This window comes from Montipora capricornis, chromosome 13, assembly GCF_036669925.1.
Source record: "Montipora capricornis isolate CH-2021 chromosome 13, ASM3666992v2, whole genome shotgun sequence".
In the NCBI taxonomy this organism is placed as follows: domain Eukaryota; kingdom Metazoa; phylum Cnidaria; class Anthozoa; order Scleractinia; family Acroporidae; genus Montipora; species Montipora capricornis.
In genome coordinates this window covers 41998635-42017137 of record NC_090895.1, presented here as the reverse complement: position 1 = coordinate 42017137, position 18503 = coordinate 41998635, and the positions used below count along the sequence as shown (strand labels likewise).

Sequence of the window (18503 nt, the reverse complement as noted above, 5' to 3'; positions counted from 1 at the left end):
ATTAAGAAGTCATACCAGACGAGGCCCTTTGGCTCACAGGTCCTCACACGTTCGTACGACGAAACAGATCTGTCCTTGCGTAATATGTAGCTCTAACAGTGCACGATATTGTTTTGGTATTGTCTATCATTGTAGTGCCATGGTAGAAGTCTTGGGTAAATAGTCTGAGAAGACGTGTGGTTACTAGCAAAGTACTGAACCCAGAAAGATTGAAGAAAATAAAGGGGAAGTGAGAAACATTGGCTTCTTGGCTGACATGTTGATAAACTTCTTTTCACCACAAGTTTAAGCGTGCCCTCTGAGCATCTGACAGCTCTGTAATACCGAAGTTCACTGAAGTTAACCCTGTTGGGCGGGGTTAGTGTTTGGATGGGAGACCAAAATAATATACCCCTCATAAACAGAAGCATCGGACCGAAAATACTATTAACGCTAACAAATGCAAACTCAGCAAGGTAAAGATTTTGTTAGCTTGCTTTATGCAAAAACCAATATTGATGCAAAAGTAAATAAATATTGATACACAGTCTTTAGAAAGAGCAGAAGGAAGTTTCCAGGACGATCGCTCGAGAATAACATATTTACGACATGAAAACAACATTTATTTTGAACCGTGAATAAAGAATATAAACAGTTACGATCAGCGACAAACATTTTGAGGGATTTTTGCAACGTTCAATTTTGTTATTGTACGTTTTGGCTGCACAAATAAATCGCAAAATCGAAAGTGACATCGCCGGAATTCAGCGGGCGCCGTGATGAAGTTACCGCGGCATGTTTACTCGCCAAACAGTGAAGTATCTGCGTCAAATGATGGCAAGATACCGGGGTTTTTGAAAGTTTCTTTTTCTGTCAAGTGTTATAAAGTTTGACAATGAAATGAGCGAAGTCAAAACAAAGATCACAATCGCCCAAGTCTTGTTTATGCAAAGTCAAAATTTACTCTGCAAGACGCGTACGACGTTATTTAGGGTTTCGACAAAACACTGACCCCCGGTCAACTGACCCCCTTACTGACTCCCTATAAAATCAATGGGAAAATGAATACTGCTTACTTAAGCCTCAACATCCCTTTTTAAACAGCATTGTTCAACAATATTTAAGTCTAAGCACCCATTTTAAGAAGGCTACTTTTCGATTATTGTTGTGATGGCCGATTACTTCATGTAACGTAACCTTTTTAAAATGGGTGCTTAGACTTAAATATTGCTGAACAATGCTGTTTAAAAAGGGTTTTTGAGGCTTAAGTAAGCAGTATTCATTTTCCCATTGATTTTATAGGGGGTCAGTAGGGGGGTCAGTAGGGGGGTCAGTTGACCGGGGGTCAGTGTTTTGTCGAAACCCCGTTATTTATTCTAACCAGGTAATTCCATCATTTTGGAAATAGCAACTACTTTATTATTCAACTGCGTCACAATTCTTCACTGATTTTGGGGCTCATTTTGTTGAAACTCAAGCACGCTTCCAACAGGCCTGTAACCCTTCCTGCTTACAGAGCAATACTAAAAAACTTCTCCTACATCACATTACACATTGCTCGAAAATTCAATACACAACATGATATTATAATTCACAAAGGCAGAAAATACCACAGAATCCTTTTCCAGCGAAAGATTTATTGAAACAAACAACATATATGCTCTTAGAGGCGAAAACCTCTTCCTATTTCATCGCGTGCGTGAAGACAAGAAACTCGATCTTGTTAAATTACCATGTACTTCAGGTAAATACAGCTCACTTTCATTTCGGCTCGATGGGCGATACATTGTTGTCGAAGTCCATTACTCGTCACTTTTAAGATTCCACCGCCTGTATATCCAATTGACTTGCCATTATTGAGCTTCATAAGGGTATATTTTGTTCAAAGATCCACTAAAACGCCATTCGCGTTACATGACTTTCGACGCCATTGCTGGTTAAGTTAAGCATTCTACTGTGTCCACCAGAGAAATCTACGCATTTCCCACTACCCTCTCGATCCTAAGAAAATACGCGCAGAAGGCTCTATGCACAAAGCCATCACTTAGCAGGGGAGTGACAGGCAAGACTTTTCCCGACACGGAAAATAACAAATTAGACCCTCCGTGAGGGTACACTGGGTTGCCCCTGGTACGTGCAGCGTTCCACGCAATTTTTTTCAAGTTGGGGGGGGGGGGGGGGGGAAGTCACCCAGAAGTCATACCAGCAGAGGCCCTTCAGAGGCCCTTTGGCTCACAGGTCCTCACACGTTCGTACGATGAAACAGATCCTTTTCTGAGGTTAAAAACCTGGCTACCGGCCTATTAATTAATCATTTGTCAGAAAGAAGAAATTCCTGTCCTCTTTAAAAAAAATTGACACGCATTGCTTACGTGTGGTAGTGAAGTAACACAGCGATTTATTCCATAATGTCAACTGAGCTGTGTGTTGTCTTCCAGGAGATTCAAGTTGTCCTTGCGTAATATGTAGCTCTAACAGTGCACGATATTGTTTTGGTATTGTCTATCGTTGTAGTGCACGTGCCATGGTAGAAGTCTTGGGTCAATAGCCTGAGAAGACATGTGGTTACTAGCAAAGTACTGAGCCCAGAAAGATTGAAGAAAATAAATGGGAAGTGAAAAACATTGTCTTCTGGGATGACATGTTGACAGTTGTCTTTGCGTAATATGTGGGTCCGAACAGTATACGATATTGTTTTGGTATTGTCTATCATTGTAGCGCCATGGTAGAAGTCTTAGATAAATAGCCCCTTGAGAAGACATGTTGTTACTAGCAAAGTACTGAACCTAGAGAGACTGAAGAAAATGAAAGAGAATCGAGAAACATTGGCTTCTGGGCTGACATGTTGATCATTCAACTTCTTTCCACCACAAGTGTAAGGGTGCACTGACAGCATCTGGCAGCTTTGTAAACAAAAGTTGAAAGCTCAAATTTTTTTTACCTTCGTTCGGCGGGGTTAGTATCTGGATGGGCGACCTAAGAAATATACCACTCAGTAACAGAAGCATAGGACCGAAAATTCTATTTTAATGCTATCAAATGCGAACCAAGCAAGATACAGATTTTGTTAGCTTGCTTTATGCAAAACAAATATTGATGTAAAAGTAAATAAATATGGATACACAATTTTTAAGAAGAGCAGAGGGAAGTTTCAGGACGGTCGATCGAGCATAAAATATTTTGTCATCGGTAACAAAATCTACGACATGAAAACAACATTAATTTTGAACCACGAATATAAAAAGTTACCATCAGCGAAAAACAGTTTGGGAGCTTTTAGTTGTTTTGTTGTAATTGTACAAGTTTGGCTGCACCGAGTAAATCGCACATCGAATTCAGCGGGCGCAGTGATCAAGTTACCGCGTTATTTTACCGCGGCATGTTTACTCGCGAAAGAGTGAAGCATCTGTGTCAAATGATGCCAAGCTACCGGGTTTTTGTTTTTGTTAGTTTTCTTTGTCTTTCGATTGTTATAAATTTTGACAAGAACTGTGCGAATTCAACACAAAGATCACAATCGCCCAACTCTCAGAGGTTGACCATTGTTTCTGGAAAATCAAACATTTACTCTGCAAGACAAGGTTATTTATCACCAGGTAATTCCATCGTTTTGGTAATAGCAGCTACTTTATTATTCATCAGCGTCACAATCTTTTGCCGATTTTGGGGGTCATTTTGTTGAAACTCAAGCACGCTTCCAACAGACCTGTTTATTTTCGTGACTTATGCGTTACCACAAAAATTCTCCCCGTATCACATTTCAACACATGTATGCAAATTTGCTAAGCTCGAAAATTACACAACTTGATAAATTCACAAAAGCTGGAAATTTCACAGAAATATTTTCCACCGAAACATTCCTTGAAACAAGCAACATATTTGCTATAAGAGGCAAGAAACCCTTCCTATTTCAGTTGCGTGCGTGCAAGCGAACAATCACAAAGCATATGCAACAAGACGCCTCCAAAGGCGTATCCGTGGAATGCAACAGTTGACACAAATTGTCCACTCACAGAAAATGGCGAGAGATTACCAGAAAGATACATCTGTAATATAACTTGAAGTTGTCTGTTGTAAAAACTCATTATTAATGTTACTAAATTTGCAAATGCAAATAAGGAAGCCCTATTTGCGGGTTCTCGGGATACGGGATCTTTCATTTATTTATTTTTTGGAATGAGACTTTATTTAAATCCTACAGTTTTACTTCTTTCCTTAACTACGTTCATCCAAAAATTACAAGATCAGCCTTAAATCATCCGAAAAACTTATTACAGATCACAGTTCAACAACTTATCATCCTGGGCCAGTTGTTCAAAAGCCGGTTAATGCTAATCTCAGGTTAAAAATGAACAAACGAGTTTTATTCTCTACTCCCAAATGCTGTTCAAGGCTGATATTCCGTGAAACTTTACATTAGAAGAAGTCAATAAGCAAAGGAAACTTTCACCCAGAAGTTGAAAACATGAAACAAAAGTTTACTCTAATCCTGGATTAAGGTAATCGGCTTTCGAACAACCGGGCCATGTATTCGAATTCCGGTTCCGTAATCCTGGTTTAGTTTCTTGCAAACTGTTTAAATCTGCCGTGGCGAAGACAAGAAGACAACATGTGAACTCCATTTCTCAGAATGCTCAAAAATGTAAAATTCCTAAATTGCGCGTTCTATAGTCCAGTCCAAAGTTCTAGTTTTACAATTCCATAATCTCGATTTAAGTATTAGAGTAACTTGGTACCAAACGTTTCACAATAACTTGAAATCTCGTCAAGGAAAAAGCTTAAATCCAGTAGTCCAGTCTTGGTTGAAATCGCCAAAACTCTTTCTATTATCGATTCAAAACTCAACAAAAGCTACAAGTAGTAAATAGTTCTCACAAACTACAAAAGTTCGTCATGATTCTACACTCGAGCTGAACAAAAAACTATCAAACACGAAAACAAAAAACCCTAATGATCGCTTCTCGATAAAACAGTGTCTAGTTACTGCACTACCACATGTACGCAATGCGCTCCTACTTTAAAAAATATCCCGTATCTCCTCAGTTCACCCCCCCCCCCCCCCCCCTTTAGCCAAAAATCCAATATCTCCACTATTTTTTTACTTAAGTTTTCCCGTGTCCTGATCGCTTTTCGGCCTTTTGGCTAAGATTAGTTTCTCGGCCAATGGCTACGATCAAGTACACATGTACTAACGTACGGTACTTTTGTCAGTACTGTAAGGGGCAAGCACAGAACAGTTTCGGTTGTTTAAGAAAAACAACCGACACTGTTCTGGCACAGAGGGTAGGGTAATGCCCGTGGTTTACCAGGGAGGAAGATCAAGAATCGGTCTGATCATAGGTCTGATCGACACATAACTAACAACTGTGGTACACGATATTGTTTTGGTATCGTAAATCATTACAGTGTCATGGTAGATATCTTTGGTAGATACCCCCTGAGAAGACATGTGGTTCAGTAAGGTACTTAACGCAGAACGATTGAAGAAAATAAAAGAGAATCGAGAAACATTTAGCTTCAAGGCTGACAAGTTGATCATTTACAACTTCTTTTTGTACTCTGAGCTTCTGACAGCTTTCCAAAACCAATTTGCATTGAAGTCAAGCCTTTTCCGGCGGGGTTAGTAACTGGATGGGAGACGTCAAAAGATACAACTTTCTGTCAGGAACATAGGACCAAAAATCCTGCTTTAATGCCCAAAAATGCGAACTAAGCAAGGTACAGATTTTGTTAGCCTGCCTTCCCTGTATGCAAAACAAATATTGACGCAAAAGTAAATAAACAATGATATGTAGTTTTTAAGGAGAGCAGAAGGAACTTTTAGGAAGTGTCGATCGAGAATAAGACAATTTGCGAGATGAAGGCATCATAAATTTTGTGCCACGAATATAATACAAGTTACCATCAGCGAAAAACATTTCGGGAGATTTTTGTACGTTCAATCTGAGTTCAATTTTTCTATCGTACTTCTGGTCGTACAAGTAAAATCACAAAGTCGAAAATGACATCGATTTTAGCGGCCGCCTGTGATCAAGTTACCTTGCGTGTTTAATACTGACAACTCACGAAACAAAGGATGCATCTGTGACAAAATGACGGCAAGACACCGGGTTTTTGTTAGTTTACTTTTTAGTTTTAATAAAGTTCGACAAGATACATGTGCGAATTTAACACAAGGATCTCAATCGTTGATGTTAGCCCAGGTATCAGCTGAAGTTAAGGTCCTCCCGGAATGAGGTTAGTACTTGGATGGGGGACCGCTGCGAAGTCCCCGTTACGAACATCAGTAATTCGTTTTTTTAAAACCTGATTTCATTTTTCATTTTGTTTGGCCGTTGAAAGCTATTTTCTTATTTCCTTTCTACGTCAAAACGGCTGAACAAACCGGTTCCCAAGATATTATTAGAGTATTCGTGCTATGCAAAATACTTCTAATAAAGTATTCGTTCTGTGCAAAATACCGTAATGTTCACAGCGGAACACACAAGTATAAGTACGAAGCAAGATCTAGAATTAACGTAGAAAATTCTTCTTACCTTTAAAGCTTGTCTTTCTCAAGGAAAAAAACATCTGTCCACTTTATCGAATATTTTAATACTGTGTCAATCATGGCCGGCGGAAAGATTCCACAGTAAATAATTGCTTTCCTCGCTGCATTAGAACTGTGTCGCGGTGGCCGAGTGGTCTAACGCGCGCACATGATCGCGAAGCGTAGGGAAAGTATATGGTTTCTAAATGGGACAGGGAAGTTCGGATATACTAAAGGTTATAAACGATAATTCACCCGATCGGAGCCTAATTCAACATCCGTGGGGTATGCACATTTGTGACTACCAACAAAAAAAAGAAAATTTGTGACCAGCCCGGATTTAAGACGTGGTATGCCTTCGGCATTCCACGTAATTAAATAAATTTCTCACAGTTCACATTCAACCCTTTTCGAAAGAACCTTGACGGTTAATAATAAAGCACAAAAGAGACAATAAGCTTTCATTCAAGTAATTTTTCACTGTCACATTTCCAATTTTTTTTAACCTTTGCAGAGTTGAGTACAAAATGAATGTTACTTGCCAGACAAACAGGCAAACTTTAAATAGATGCGACTTCAGTAAACCGACTGTGAGACACACAACAGAGATCACAGATCTACTTGTGGTGTTCAATTCCTTCTCTGTCTTTGTTAAACCCGTAAGTTACCAGAGAAATTTCCATTTGGTTTCAGTGTTGTACGTAACACCACCTTGGCGAAATATTAGAAGTACAGCATATTTTGATTTCGGCTCCACGGGCGAAAGATTCACGCTGTCGAAGTCCATTACTCGTCGCTTTTTTAAGATTCCAAATCTTTGTGTTTCACCGCCAGTCTTGACGTTCCATTCTTGAGCTCCATGTGGGTATATTTTCTTTAAAGATGTACTAAAAAGCCATTCGCGTTACAATGACTTTCGACGCCATTACAGGTTAATTGTGCAGAGCAAGCTACGCATTACCCCAGCCCTCTCAAACCTAACAAAATACGCACAGAAGACAGCTCAGAAGACTCTATGCACAAAGACACCACTTAGCAAGGGAGTGACAGGCAAGACTTTTCCCGACACGGAAAATAACAAAAAAACCCACGAAATGAAACCGAGATTCCGACTGGGTTTCGCAACCCAGCAAAAAACCCACGAAATGAAACCGAGATTCCGACTGGGTTTGGCAACCCAGTAACGAGGCGCGCAGCGCTCTTTACCACCCCAACCATGATATACTACAGAGGCCACTGACCACAGCACCGGGAACTCCATGCCCTACTCTTTGCGAATAGTGTGTGGGTTCTTTTATGTCCCACAGGGTTATGAACATTGATGGGTTGTGAGACGGGGCCTACGGTTTGTCGTCCTTATCAAAAAATACTAGAAAGAAAGAAGAAGAAGAAGAAGAAGAAGAAGAAGAAGAAGAAAAGGTAGAGTCTAATTATTGGCAGATGTCATTGTAAAGCCGCAGCTACAAGAACGAAAAACTATCAAACACGAAAACAAAAAACCCTAGTGATCGCTTTTTGATAAAACAGTGTCTAGTTACTGCACTACCACATGTACGCAATGCGCTCCTACTTTAAAAAATATCCCGCATCTCCACTATTTTTTACTTAAGTTTTCCCGTGTCCTGATCGCTTTTCGGCCTTTTGGCTAAGATTAGTTTCTCGGCCAATGGCTACGGTCAAGTACACATGTACTAACGTACGGTACTTTTGTCAGTGCCGTAAGGGGCAAGCACAGAACAGTTTACTGTTCTGGAACGATTTTTTGCTCGCGATGGTGATGCGATTTCTTCAAATTTTGTCGCGTCGCCAGCGCGCGATGAAAATCACACGTGTAGCCACCCTTGAACTGGCGACGCAACAGGTGAAAAAATCGCAAGAAAAAAGTCGCCAGAGTTGAAACTGCAACATTTTGCCCGCGCTTGCGACGCGGCTAAAGAGTATTTAGCCAATAAAATTCAAGGAGGAATTAATAATGTTTGTTTGTAGTGCCCAGATCTCTTTAAGTATGCGGTTCGCGCGGGCTCAAATTTGTCACCAAAATTTGACACAAGTTTAGATACCCTCGCGTGCAGGAGACACGACAAAATTTGAAAAAAATCGCATCAACGGCGCAAGCAAAAAATCGCTTAAGGAGGGGGTACACGTGAATTTGAAGGGCATTTTAAGAGGTTTAAAGAAGAGATAAAAGAAAGAAAATTATTTTTGGAACACCAACAGACAGTTGCCCCCAACCCAAGAGCACACGGGGTTGGTAGGGGACTGTTTGGGTGTCCATATATCAAATTTTAACTTCAAATTCTACTTTTTAAACTACATCAAATCTTAACTATTTCTTATTTCTCCCAATTTTACTGCTCTTTTGAGAAAGAACTATCTCCTCTCAAATATAACGAAAAATCACCAAAAAATTTACAAAACATCCCAAACATCGGATTTGTGTTTTGAGCGTAGGGTTTTTGTATTGCTTGAAACGCGAATGAGATATTTCCATTAAACCGATTTTAAGCGGCGTGAAACGGCTTTCAGGTGTACCTCCGCCTTAAGGGAAGAACTTTTTCCCTTTACTTAGGCCAAGAAATGCAGATGTGATGCGAGCCCAATTTTGACATTCATAATGAAGTGTCCCTTTGTTGCCTATTTTCAACTACAAGGGAAGGGTAAATGTTAGCCTCACTTTTAGTTTAGCGTAAATGCTGTAATAAACTTCCCTCTGGGTAAAGGACGGGGAATAAAGCACATAGCAAAATGTTGTGTATCCCTGAGAGACTTAACTCAGGGACTCAATTATATATGAATGTGGTATTTATCTCTTTGTGGTGCCATATAAACTGATTACTAGCCTATGAAACGCGGGAGGTCGGTGATATCATTACATGCACCTGTTTATCGTTACTTGAGGAGCAAGCAGAATTTGGGGGACACTTCGTGACGTTAATTCTGTATTTCGACGCAAGAGTAACGTTGATCATGAAGTTGGGAAGAAAAGCAAAGGGGCACTTCGTGACCCTTTGTAACTTTGTGGGTTCCAGTCCCCTTTCCGTCAAAATTGATGAATTTTGTGTCCAACGAGACGCAAGGCAGTCGCATCTTTTGGCAAGTCTATTTCACTAATGTCGCTTCGTGGTGACTGAGCCCATGACTGGAGATTCCATTATTGCTTGATGCCAGAAAATGATAATTATGATGATGCGGTATTTACTATATAGTGCCATTTCCAGCCATGTCCAATGGCGCTTTACAGTACATGTTAAAAAAATAATAATAAATAAATAAATAAAAAAGATTTACACTACAGATAAAACATGAGCAGCTTAAGCCGACTCAGGAATTCTCGGCTAGACGTCTCCTGACGGTGTAGATATCCGTCAACAAAGGCTAAAAACATAACACAAAAGCTTTTTCGTATTCAGAAAAGTGTTAAAGCATTCAGGATCGATCAGATTGTACTGTGAACTTACGTTAAGCAGAAAAAAGTAGTTATCTTTTTATTGAATAACCATATTTAAGGGCGAGATGAATTTTGTGGGGAACACAAATCTATTTCAGTGAGTTTGCGCGCATCGATAGTGGCGGTTAGTGCTGGGACACGGAACCATTTTTTGTTCTATAGGATTTATGGATTAACTCTCTCACCTGCGGAAAAATGGTACAGGTCGCCGTCGTCTCTCGCCGACCAGCACTACTTCGACGCTCCTCGCCGCTGGTGAGCAAGAAGACCTCTGGCATCCAGGGTAAATTGTTAGCCAATTTGTCGAAGGAAAGTTTTTTCAGCTCTTTCGAAGAGAGATTTGTCGCCTTCAAGTCGGTAATTTTTTGCGGGAAAATGGTGATCACGTTCCGAAATTCGGCGGGTCTAATCTGCAGATCGCAGGTCGCAGGTCACAGGTTGCAGTCATTGTTTCACCAATACAGAAAGCATCCTAAACATTCTTAAAAGCCAACCTTAGGCCTAAGGTTAGCTTTTAAGAATGTTTAGGATACTTTCTGTATTGGTGAAACAATGACCTGCAACCTGTGACCTGCGACCTGAGACCTGCAGATTAGACTCGCCGTCCGAAATTCTGGTAAAAACGTGGACGAAGCTTACGGAATAACTTTGGTTGGCCTCTGGGGGGGGGGAGGGGGGGAATTAATTGAGCAGTCGTCGTCTGAATGTCATGGATTACTGTGTTCAGATGTTTTCAAACGAGTTATGGAGGCAGTAAACAATGTTGACGTCGGGGAATTCGGTGCTGGAAGCCTTCCCGGTATACAGGGTGACGCTCAAACTTTGAGGTAAAATAATTGCTGTTAGGTTCAATTTCATGATATCAGGATATCATGATAGCAGGAAATTGATAATTCTGTGATTAATATTGAACGTGCCTCCCTGTGACATGCTGGAAAATTAATTAGCCCGGAATGAAACCATTTACACAGCTACAATTGGACATTCTAAATTTTCCAGTTCCTTACTTATCGAGTTCCATAAGTATAAAACTTAAAAATAGTTTGCTTTAAAATCAGAAAAGAACCAATTCACCGTTGCTGTTGAGAAAAGTGTATGCCAGGAAAAACAAGTTGCATCTCGGTAGCCTGATAGTTAAGAAATAATTTGCCTGTGTTTAAATTAACAAATACACCAATACATCACTAACGTTCATGTTTAACCGGAGAATTAGGGAAGCAGATGTTCGAAGGTGTAATCGCTGTTGAGTTTTATTCCTCAGTTATCGAGTTCCATGAGTATAAAACCTAAAAATGGATTGCTTTAAAATCAGAAAAAAAACAATTCAACGTTGCTGTTGAGAAAAGTGTATGCCAGGCAAAACAAGTTGCATCTCGGTAGCCTGAAAGTTAACTGACAAAATAATTTGCCTGTGTTTAAATTAACAAATATATCAATACATCACAAACGTTTCATGTTTAACCGGAGAATTAGGGAAGCAGATGTTCCATGGTGTAATAGCTGTTGAGTTTTATTCCTCAGTTATCGAGTTCCATAAGTATAAAACTTAAAAATGGATTGCTTTAAAATCAGAGAAGAACCAATTCACCGTTGCTGTTGAGAAAAGTGTATGCCAGGGCAAAACAAGTTGCATCTCGGTAGCCTGAAAGTTAACTGACAAAAAAAATTGCCTGTGTTTAAATTAACAAATATTATACCAATACATCACAAACGTTTCATGTTTAACCCGAGAATTAGGGAAGCAGACGTTCAAAGGTGTAATAGCCGTTGAGTTTATTCCTCAGTTATCGAGTTCCATGTGGTGTCTATCCGATTAAAGGACAAGAACTCGTGTTCATAACAACAACATTTATTTATTCTTGCTTCGCTATCTCGCTCTCCTTTCTGCTTCCTTATCCCATAATATACGGAACACTCGTAACTTCCGCTTCCGGTACACTACATTCCATAAATATAAAACTTAAAAATGGATTGCTTTAAAATCAGAAAAGAACCAATTCACCGTTGCTGTTGAGAAAAGTGTATGCCAGGCAAGACAAGTTGCATCTCGGTAGCCTGACAGTTAAGAAATAATTTGCCTGTGTTTAAATTAACAAAAACACCAATACATCACGAACGTTTCATGTTTAACCGGAGAATTAGGGAAGCAGATGTTCCATGGTGTAATAGCTGTTGAGTTTTATTCCTCAGTTATCGAGTTCCAGAAGTATAAAACTTAAAAATGGATTGCTTTAAAATCAGAGAAGAACCAATTCACCCGGTGACCGTTGCTGTTGAGAAAAGTGTATACCAGGCAAAAAAAAGTTGCATCTCGGTAGCCTGACAGTTAAGATATAATTTGCCTGTGTTTAAATTAATTTGAAATAAAGAGAATAAACAAATAATTTTCCATTTTTTAATTGCATGATGCTGGCCGTTGTAAACCGTGTTTTAGGAAATATTTCAGATTGATTTATTGTGCGTCTGGACTATTTTGACACGTCACACAAAATTAATTTAAAGTAATTTGAGATATTTGTCGTCATTAAAACTTTATGTCGAAGTCAGCCCAACAAATGTGTCGAAATTAACACCTCTCTCTCCCTTTGTGTCTCGCTCTGTCTTTTTAGTGTCAGTCTTGTTACAACTCCCACTGAGATTTGGTAATTTTTTTTTACCTAAACAGCGGGGACCCACATTCAAGACCGAAGTTAAGCTCCTCATGCACTAACCTAAAACACAGTATTAAGACGACTAAAATGTAAAATGACTAATTTCTTAAAAATGCTCTCTTAATTTACATGAAAAAAGTAAAAATGAACTAAGTAATGTAATAAAAACACTTTTTTGGAAAAGATAAGTCTTAAGTTATTTCTTAAAACTGTTCAAATTTTCACAGTTTCTAAGTTTCCTGTGGCATGTCATTCCACACCTTAGGAGATGCTACCGAAAAAGACCGCAAGTCATAGTTTCGCAAGTTATAGCTACCATCAAGCAGCCGATGACTATTTGCAGATCTTATATTGCGCCGCGGAACGTACCTCGTAACTAGGTTTGACAAATATGAAGGGGCTAGGCCATTTAAACATTCAAAAGTCATTTAAAAAATCTTAAATTCTATGCGCTGTTCAATCAGAAGCCAATGCAGCTCATACAGTATGGATTATACATGTTCATCTTTAGGTGTAAGCGTAACGATTCCGAACAGTGTTGTTAATATGAATACTGTTGATTGCATTGTGTGTTAGGTGATGGTGCCAATGCAAATAACTTCTCTCAGAAATACGCTCAGGAATATTACATGAGTTAACGGGTGGTGTGGAACTTGTCGGTCGTTGACTGTTGGATATTTGAGTAGGATAAAATATTGTAGATCCAGTTTCCCAGTCAGGATTAACTTCAATATCTCCAGAAAGTAGAAAAATCTTCCGTGCAGCTGTTGCGTTAGAGTAATAGGCAATACGACACTTCGACAGTTAACGCTTTCTTGTGGGGAATCGCTTTTCAGCGTTTTAAGTTCGGTAAATTTGTTGACACTGGTTCATGTACTCATTATTACATATTTATTAGAAGAGGACGTTTCCAGTGATGACATTGGCTCATGCATTTATTTACTTAATGAACTCCAACTATTTATGACAAGAGAAAAACATGTAAAAGCCAGTTGTTTTTAATACAACACTTTAACTTTTGCGGCTTCTAAGAAATGAGTGCGCGTGAGAAGTGACCCAGAATTGAAGCACAGGGTTCAAGTCATAAGAAGTTTCTCGTTCTGGAATACGCTTTCAACAGGTATATTTGTCTTCTAGGCTTGTTTCAAAATAATTTAAAATTTCAGTGAGTATGTTTTTTGTTTTAACGAGGCCACCAATTGTAAAGATAAGGATACCTACAATTCAACGTTGCTGTTGAGAAAAGTGTATGCCAGGCAAAACAAGTTGCATCTCGGTAGCCTAAAAGTTAACTGACAAAATAATTTGCCTGTGTTTAAATTAACAACACTAACGTTTCATGTTTAACCGGAGAATTAGGGAAGCAGATGTTTGAAGGTGTAATAGCTGTTGAGTTTTATTCCTCAGTTATCGAGTTCCATAAGTATAAACCTTAAAAATGGTTTGCTTTTAAATCATAAAAAACCCAATTCAACGTTGCTGTTGAGAAACGTGTATGCCGGGCAAAACAACTTGCATCTCGGTAGCCTGAAAGTTAAGATATAATTTGCCTGTGTTTAAATTAATTTGAAATAAAGAGAATAAAGAAATAATTTTCCATTTTTTAATTGCATGATGCTGGCCGTTGTAAACCGTGTTTTAGGAAATATTTCAGATTGATTTATTGTGCGTCTGGACTATTTTGACACGTCACTCAAAATTAATTTAAAGTAATTTGAGATATTTGTCGTCATTAAAACTTTATGTCGAAGTCGGCCCAACAAATGTGTCGAAATTAACACCTCTCTCTCCCTTTGTGTCTCGCTCTGTCTTTTTAGTGTCAGTCTTGTTACAACTCCCACTGAGATTTGGTAATTTTTTTTTACCTAAACAGCGGGGACCCACATTCAAGACCGAAGTTAAGCTCCTCATGCACTAACCTAAAACACAGTATTAAGACGACTAAAATGTAAAATGACTAATTTCTTAAAAATGCTCTCTTAATTTACATGAAAAAAGTAAAAATGAACTAAGTAATGTAATAAAAACACTTTTTTGGAAAAGATAAGTCTTAAGTTATTTCTTAAAACTGTTCAAATTTTCACAGTTTCTAAGTTTCCTGTGGCATGTCATTCCACACCTTAGGAGATGCTACCGAAAAAGACCGCAAGTCATAGTTTCGCAAGTTATAGCTACCATCAAGCAGCCGATGACTATTTGCAGATCTTATATTGCGCCGCGGAACGTACCTCGTAACTAGGTTTGACAAATATGAAGGGGCTAGGCCATTTAAACATTCAAAAGTCATTTAAAAAATCTTAAATTCTATGCGCTGTTCAATCAGAAGCCAATGCAGCTCATACAGTATGGATTATACATGTTCATCTTTAGGTGTAAGCGTAACGATTCCGAACAGTGTTGTTAATATGAATACTGTTGATTGCATTGTGTGTTAGGTGATGGTGCCAATGCAAATAACTTCTCTCAGAAATACGCTCAGGAATATTACATGAGTTAACGGGTGGTGTGGAACTTGTCGGTCGTTGACTGTTGGATATTTGAGTAGGATAAAATATTGTAGATCCAGTTTCCCAGTCAGGATTAACTTCAATATCTCCAGAAAGTAGAAAAATCTTCCGTGCAGCTGTTGCGTTAGAGTAATAGGCAATACGACACTTCGACAGTTAACGCTTTCTTGTGGGGAATCGCTTTTCAGCGTTTTAAGTTTGGTAAATTTGTTGACACTGGTTCATGTACTCATTATTACATATTTATTAGAAGATGACGTTTTCAGTAATGACATTGGTTCATGCATTTATTTACTTAATGAACTCGAACTATTTATGACAAGAGAAAAACATGTACAAGCCAGTTGTTTTTAATACAACACTTTAACTTTTGCGGCTTCTCAGAAATGAGTGCGCGTGAGAAGTGACCCAGAATTGAAGCACAGGGTTCAAGTCATAAGAAGTTTTTGGTTCTGGAATACGATTTCAACAGGTATATTTCTCTTCTAGGCTTGTTTCAAAATAATTTAAAATTTCAGTGAGTATATTTTCTGTTTTAACGATGCCACCAATTGTAAAGATAAGGATACCTACAATTCAACGTTGCTGTTCAGAAAAGTGTATGCCAGGCAAAACAAGTTGCATCTCGGTAGCCTAAAAGTTAACTGACAAAATAATTTGCCAGTGTTTAAATTAACAACACTAACGTTTCATGTTTAACCGGAGAATTAGGGAAGCAGATGTTTGAAGGTGTAATAGCTGTTGAGTTTTATTCCTCAGTTATCGAGTTCCATAAGTATAAACCTTAAAAATGGTTTGCTTTTAAATCATAAAAAACCCAATTCAACGTTGCTGTTGAGAAACGTGTATGCCGGGCAAAACAACTTGCATCTCGGTAGCCTGAAAGTTAAGATATAATTTGCCTGTGTTTAAATTAATTTGAAATAAAGAGAATAAAGAAATAATTTTCCATTTTTTAATTGCATGATGCTGGCCGTTGTAAACCGTGTTTTAGGAAATATTTCAGATTGATTTATTGTGCGTCTGGACTATTTTGACACGTCACTCAAAATTAATTTAAAGTAATTTGAGATATTTGTCGTTATAAAAACTTTATGTCGAAGTCGGCCCAACAAATGTGTCGAAATTAACACCTCTCTCTCCCTTTGTCTCTCGCTCTGCCTTTTTAGTGTGAGTCTTTTTACAACTCCCACTGAGATTTTGGCTATTTTTTTTTTTTTTACCTAAACAGCGGGGACCCACATTCCTGACCCAAGTTAAGCTCCTCATGCACTAACTTAAAACACAGTATTAAGACGACTAAAATGTAAAATGACTAATTTCTTAAAAATGCTCTCTTAATTTACATGAAAGAAGTAAAAATGAACTAATTAATGTAATAGAAACGCTTTTTTGGAAAAGATAAGTCTTAAGTTTTTTCTTAAAACTGTTCAAATTTTCACAGTCTCTAAGTTTCCTGTGGCATGTCATTCCACACCTTAGGAGATGCTACCGAAAAAGACGGCAAGTCATAGTTTCGCAAGTTATAGCTAACATCGAGCAGCCGATGACTATTTGCAGATCTTATATTGCGCCGATGAACGTACCTCGTAACTAGGTTTGACAAATATAAAGGGGCTAGGTCATTTAAACATTTAAAAGTCATTTAAAGAATCTTAAATGCTATGCGCTGTTTAATCAAAAGCCAATGCAGCTCATACAGTATGGATTATACATGTTCATCTTTAGGTGTAAGCGTAACGATTCCGGCCGCTACGTTTTGAACATCCTCAAGTCTCTTCAAGGTTTGTTTAGGTAGTCCATACAGTAATGCAGTTACAAAAGTCCAGTATGGAGATAACGAAAGCACGTCTGAGTATTTCAGCGGTGAGGCGACTGATGAATTTCCTTATGCGGCTAATATTTCGAAGGTGATAGAAACCTGCCTTACACATGGCTGTGACATGGTGTTCCATAGACATAAGGAACCTCAATATTTCTAACTGGTGATGACTTGCAAATCACCTCATCACAGACTGAAATTGAGGTCAGTGGCGGGAACTAGGTTCTATCATGACTTGTGTATAACCAGGCATCTTACAACCAATTATTTACCTAAATATGTCACCATTTGTGGAGTACAGGTGAAAGTGAATCTTCATGCCAAAAGTACATGGGTGATGATATGTAATTCAGCCTTCGCCCCATATACATTTCCAGGATAAATGTATAAAATATAGTAGTAAATTTTCAAACTATAATATACATTTTCTCACGAAAATGACTTCTGTAGAGTCCGTATTCCCATGTTTACAAACGTTTGTGAGGCTGACAAAATAAAATTTGAATACATACTTTATTATGAACTATTACCTTCAAGGCATTGTAAGTTCTTTTTCTTTTAATTTCTATAATACTTACATGTACAAACTTGTTTCATCAGGGTTTCGTCGCCTTGAAGTTCTTTCTTATTTACTTAAAACAAACCGTTAACAAAAAAAAAAACCTGCAAACATGATTCAACTTCATCCTAGCATTTCTTAAATAGAACATAGGAATCGGCCAGGGGATAGGCCGAATATGGCCTCTTGTTAGTCTTGTTTTTCGCAAACGACGTTCCATTCTTCTCCGTTTTACTTTCTGTTCTTGGATCTCGATGGTAAACCAAGGTGACTTCGGACACAGGGTAACCGTTACAATCTTACTTTTGGCAGGAGCGTGGTCATCAAGTAGCGAACCTAACTTCATGTTGTATCCTTCGACCAAGTCGTTTTGCGATGCGATGTCAGTATCGATTAAATTCAAGTTCTTCATGTTCTTGCGAAAACTACACAAGTCAATGCGGTTAAGGCTCCTGTAGATTATGTCTTTCTTCTCGAGAAGAGGTTTGGGTAAGAACACTTTCTAACGTATTGCATAATGATCAGATAGAGCGAGATCCATTACCGAAATGTGTCCAACAATGTTATCTTCTGATCTGGAGATGATCAAATCTAGAATGTGGTTTCCTTTGTGTGTCGGTTGCTCTACGTGCTGAGCATAGCCAAAGGTTTGTGGCAATTCCATGAATTTGCCAGCACATGAGTTTTTATGATCATCTATGTGAAAGTTAAAATCACAAACTACTATAATTTGTCCCTTTTCATTCGCCAACTGCTCAAGGATTGATCCAAACTCTTCAAAAAACAGTTCACTGTTGGAGCCGTTTTTCTTTAAAGGCAGTGGTCGATAATCAAAAACAAAGTCTGAAGGACTTAATCACAGCAACAATGTATTCAAAACTTCTGAAACGCTTTGAAGGATTGACTTTTGTAAGAAGAGACTTCTTACACAGCACTGCAACGCCGAAACCACGTTTTTCTCTCGAAACACACCGAAAGACTTTAACCCTTAGGTGTGAGGTCGCTTTT

At 38.5% G+C, this 18503-nt stretch overlaps 1 protein-coding gene across 3 annotated transcripts in view; it reads left to right on the top strand.

Moving 5' to 3' along the window:
- The first annotated feature begins 6139 nt into the window (after window positions 1–6139).
- The window catches only part of LOC138030287 (uncharacterized), a 22000-nt gene continuing 9636 nt past the window's right edge, over window positions 6140–18503 (top strand). Inside the window, exon 1 of one of the 3 annotated variants that reach the window (XM_068878184.1) lies at window positions 6140–6216. In XM_068878184.1, coding sequence (XP_068734285.1) covers window positions 6212–6216 — 5 coding nt within the window. In that variant the 5' untranslated portion in view covers window positions 6140–6211. Of the gene's footprint in view, window positions 6217–10676; window positions 10784–13588; window positions 13728–18503 lie in introns of those variants that run through there. The other 2 variants (XM_068878182.1, XM_068878185.1) reach the window with 2 other exon arrangements.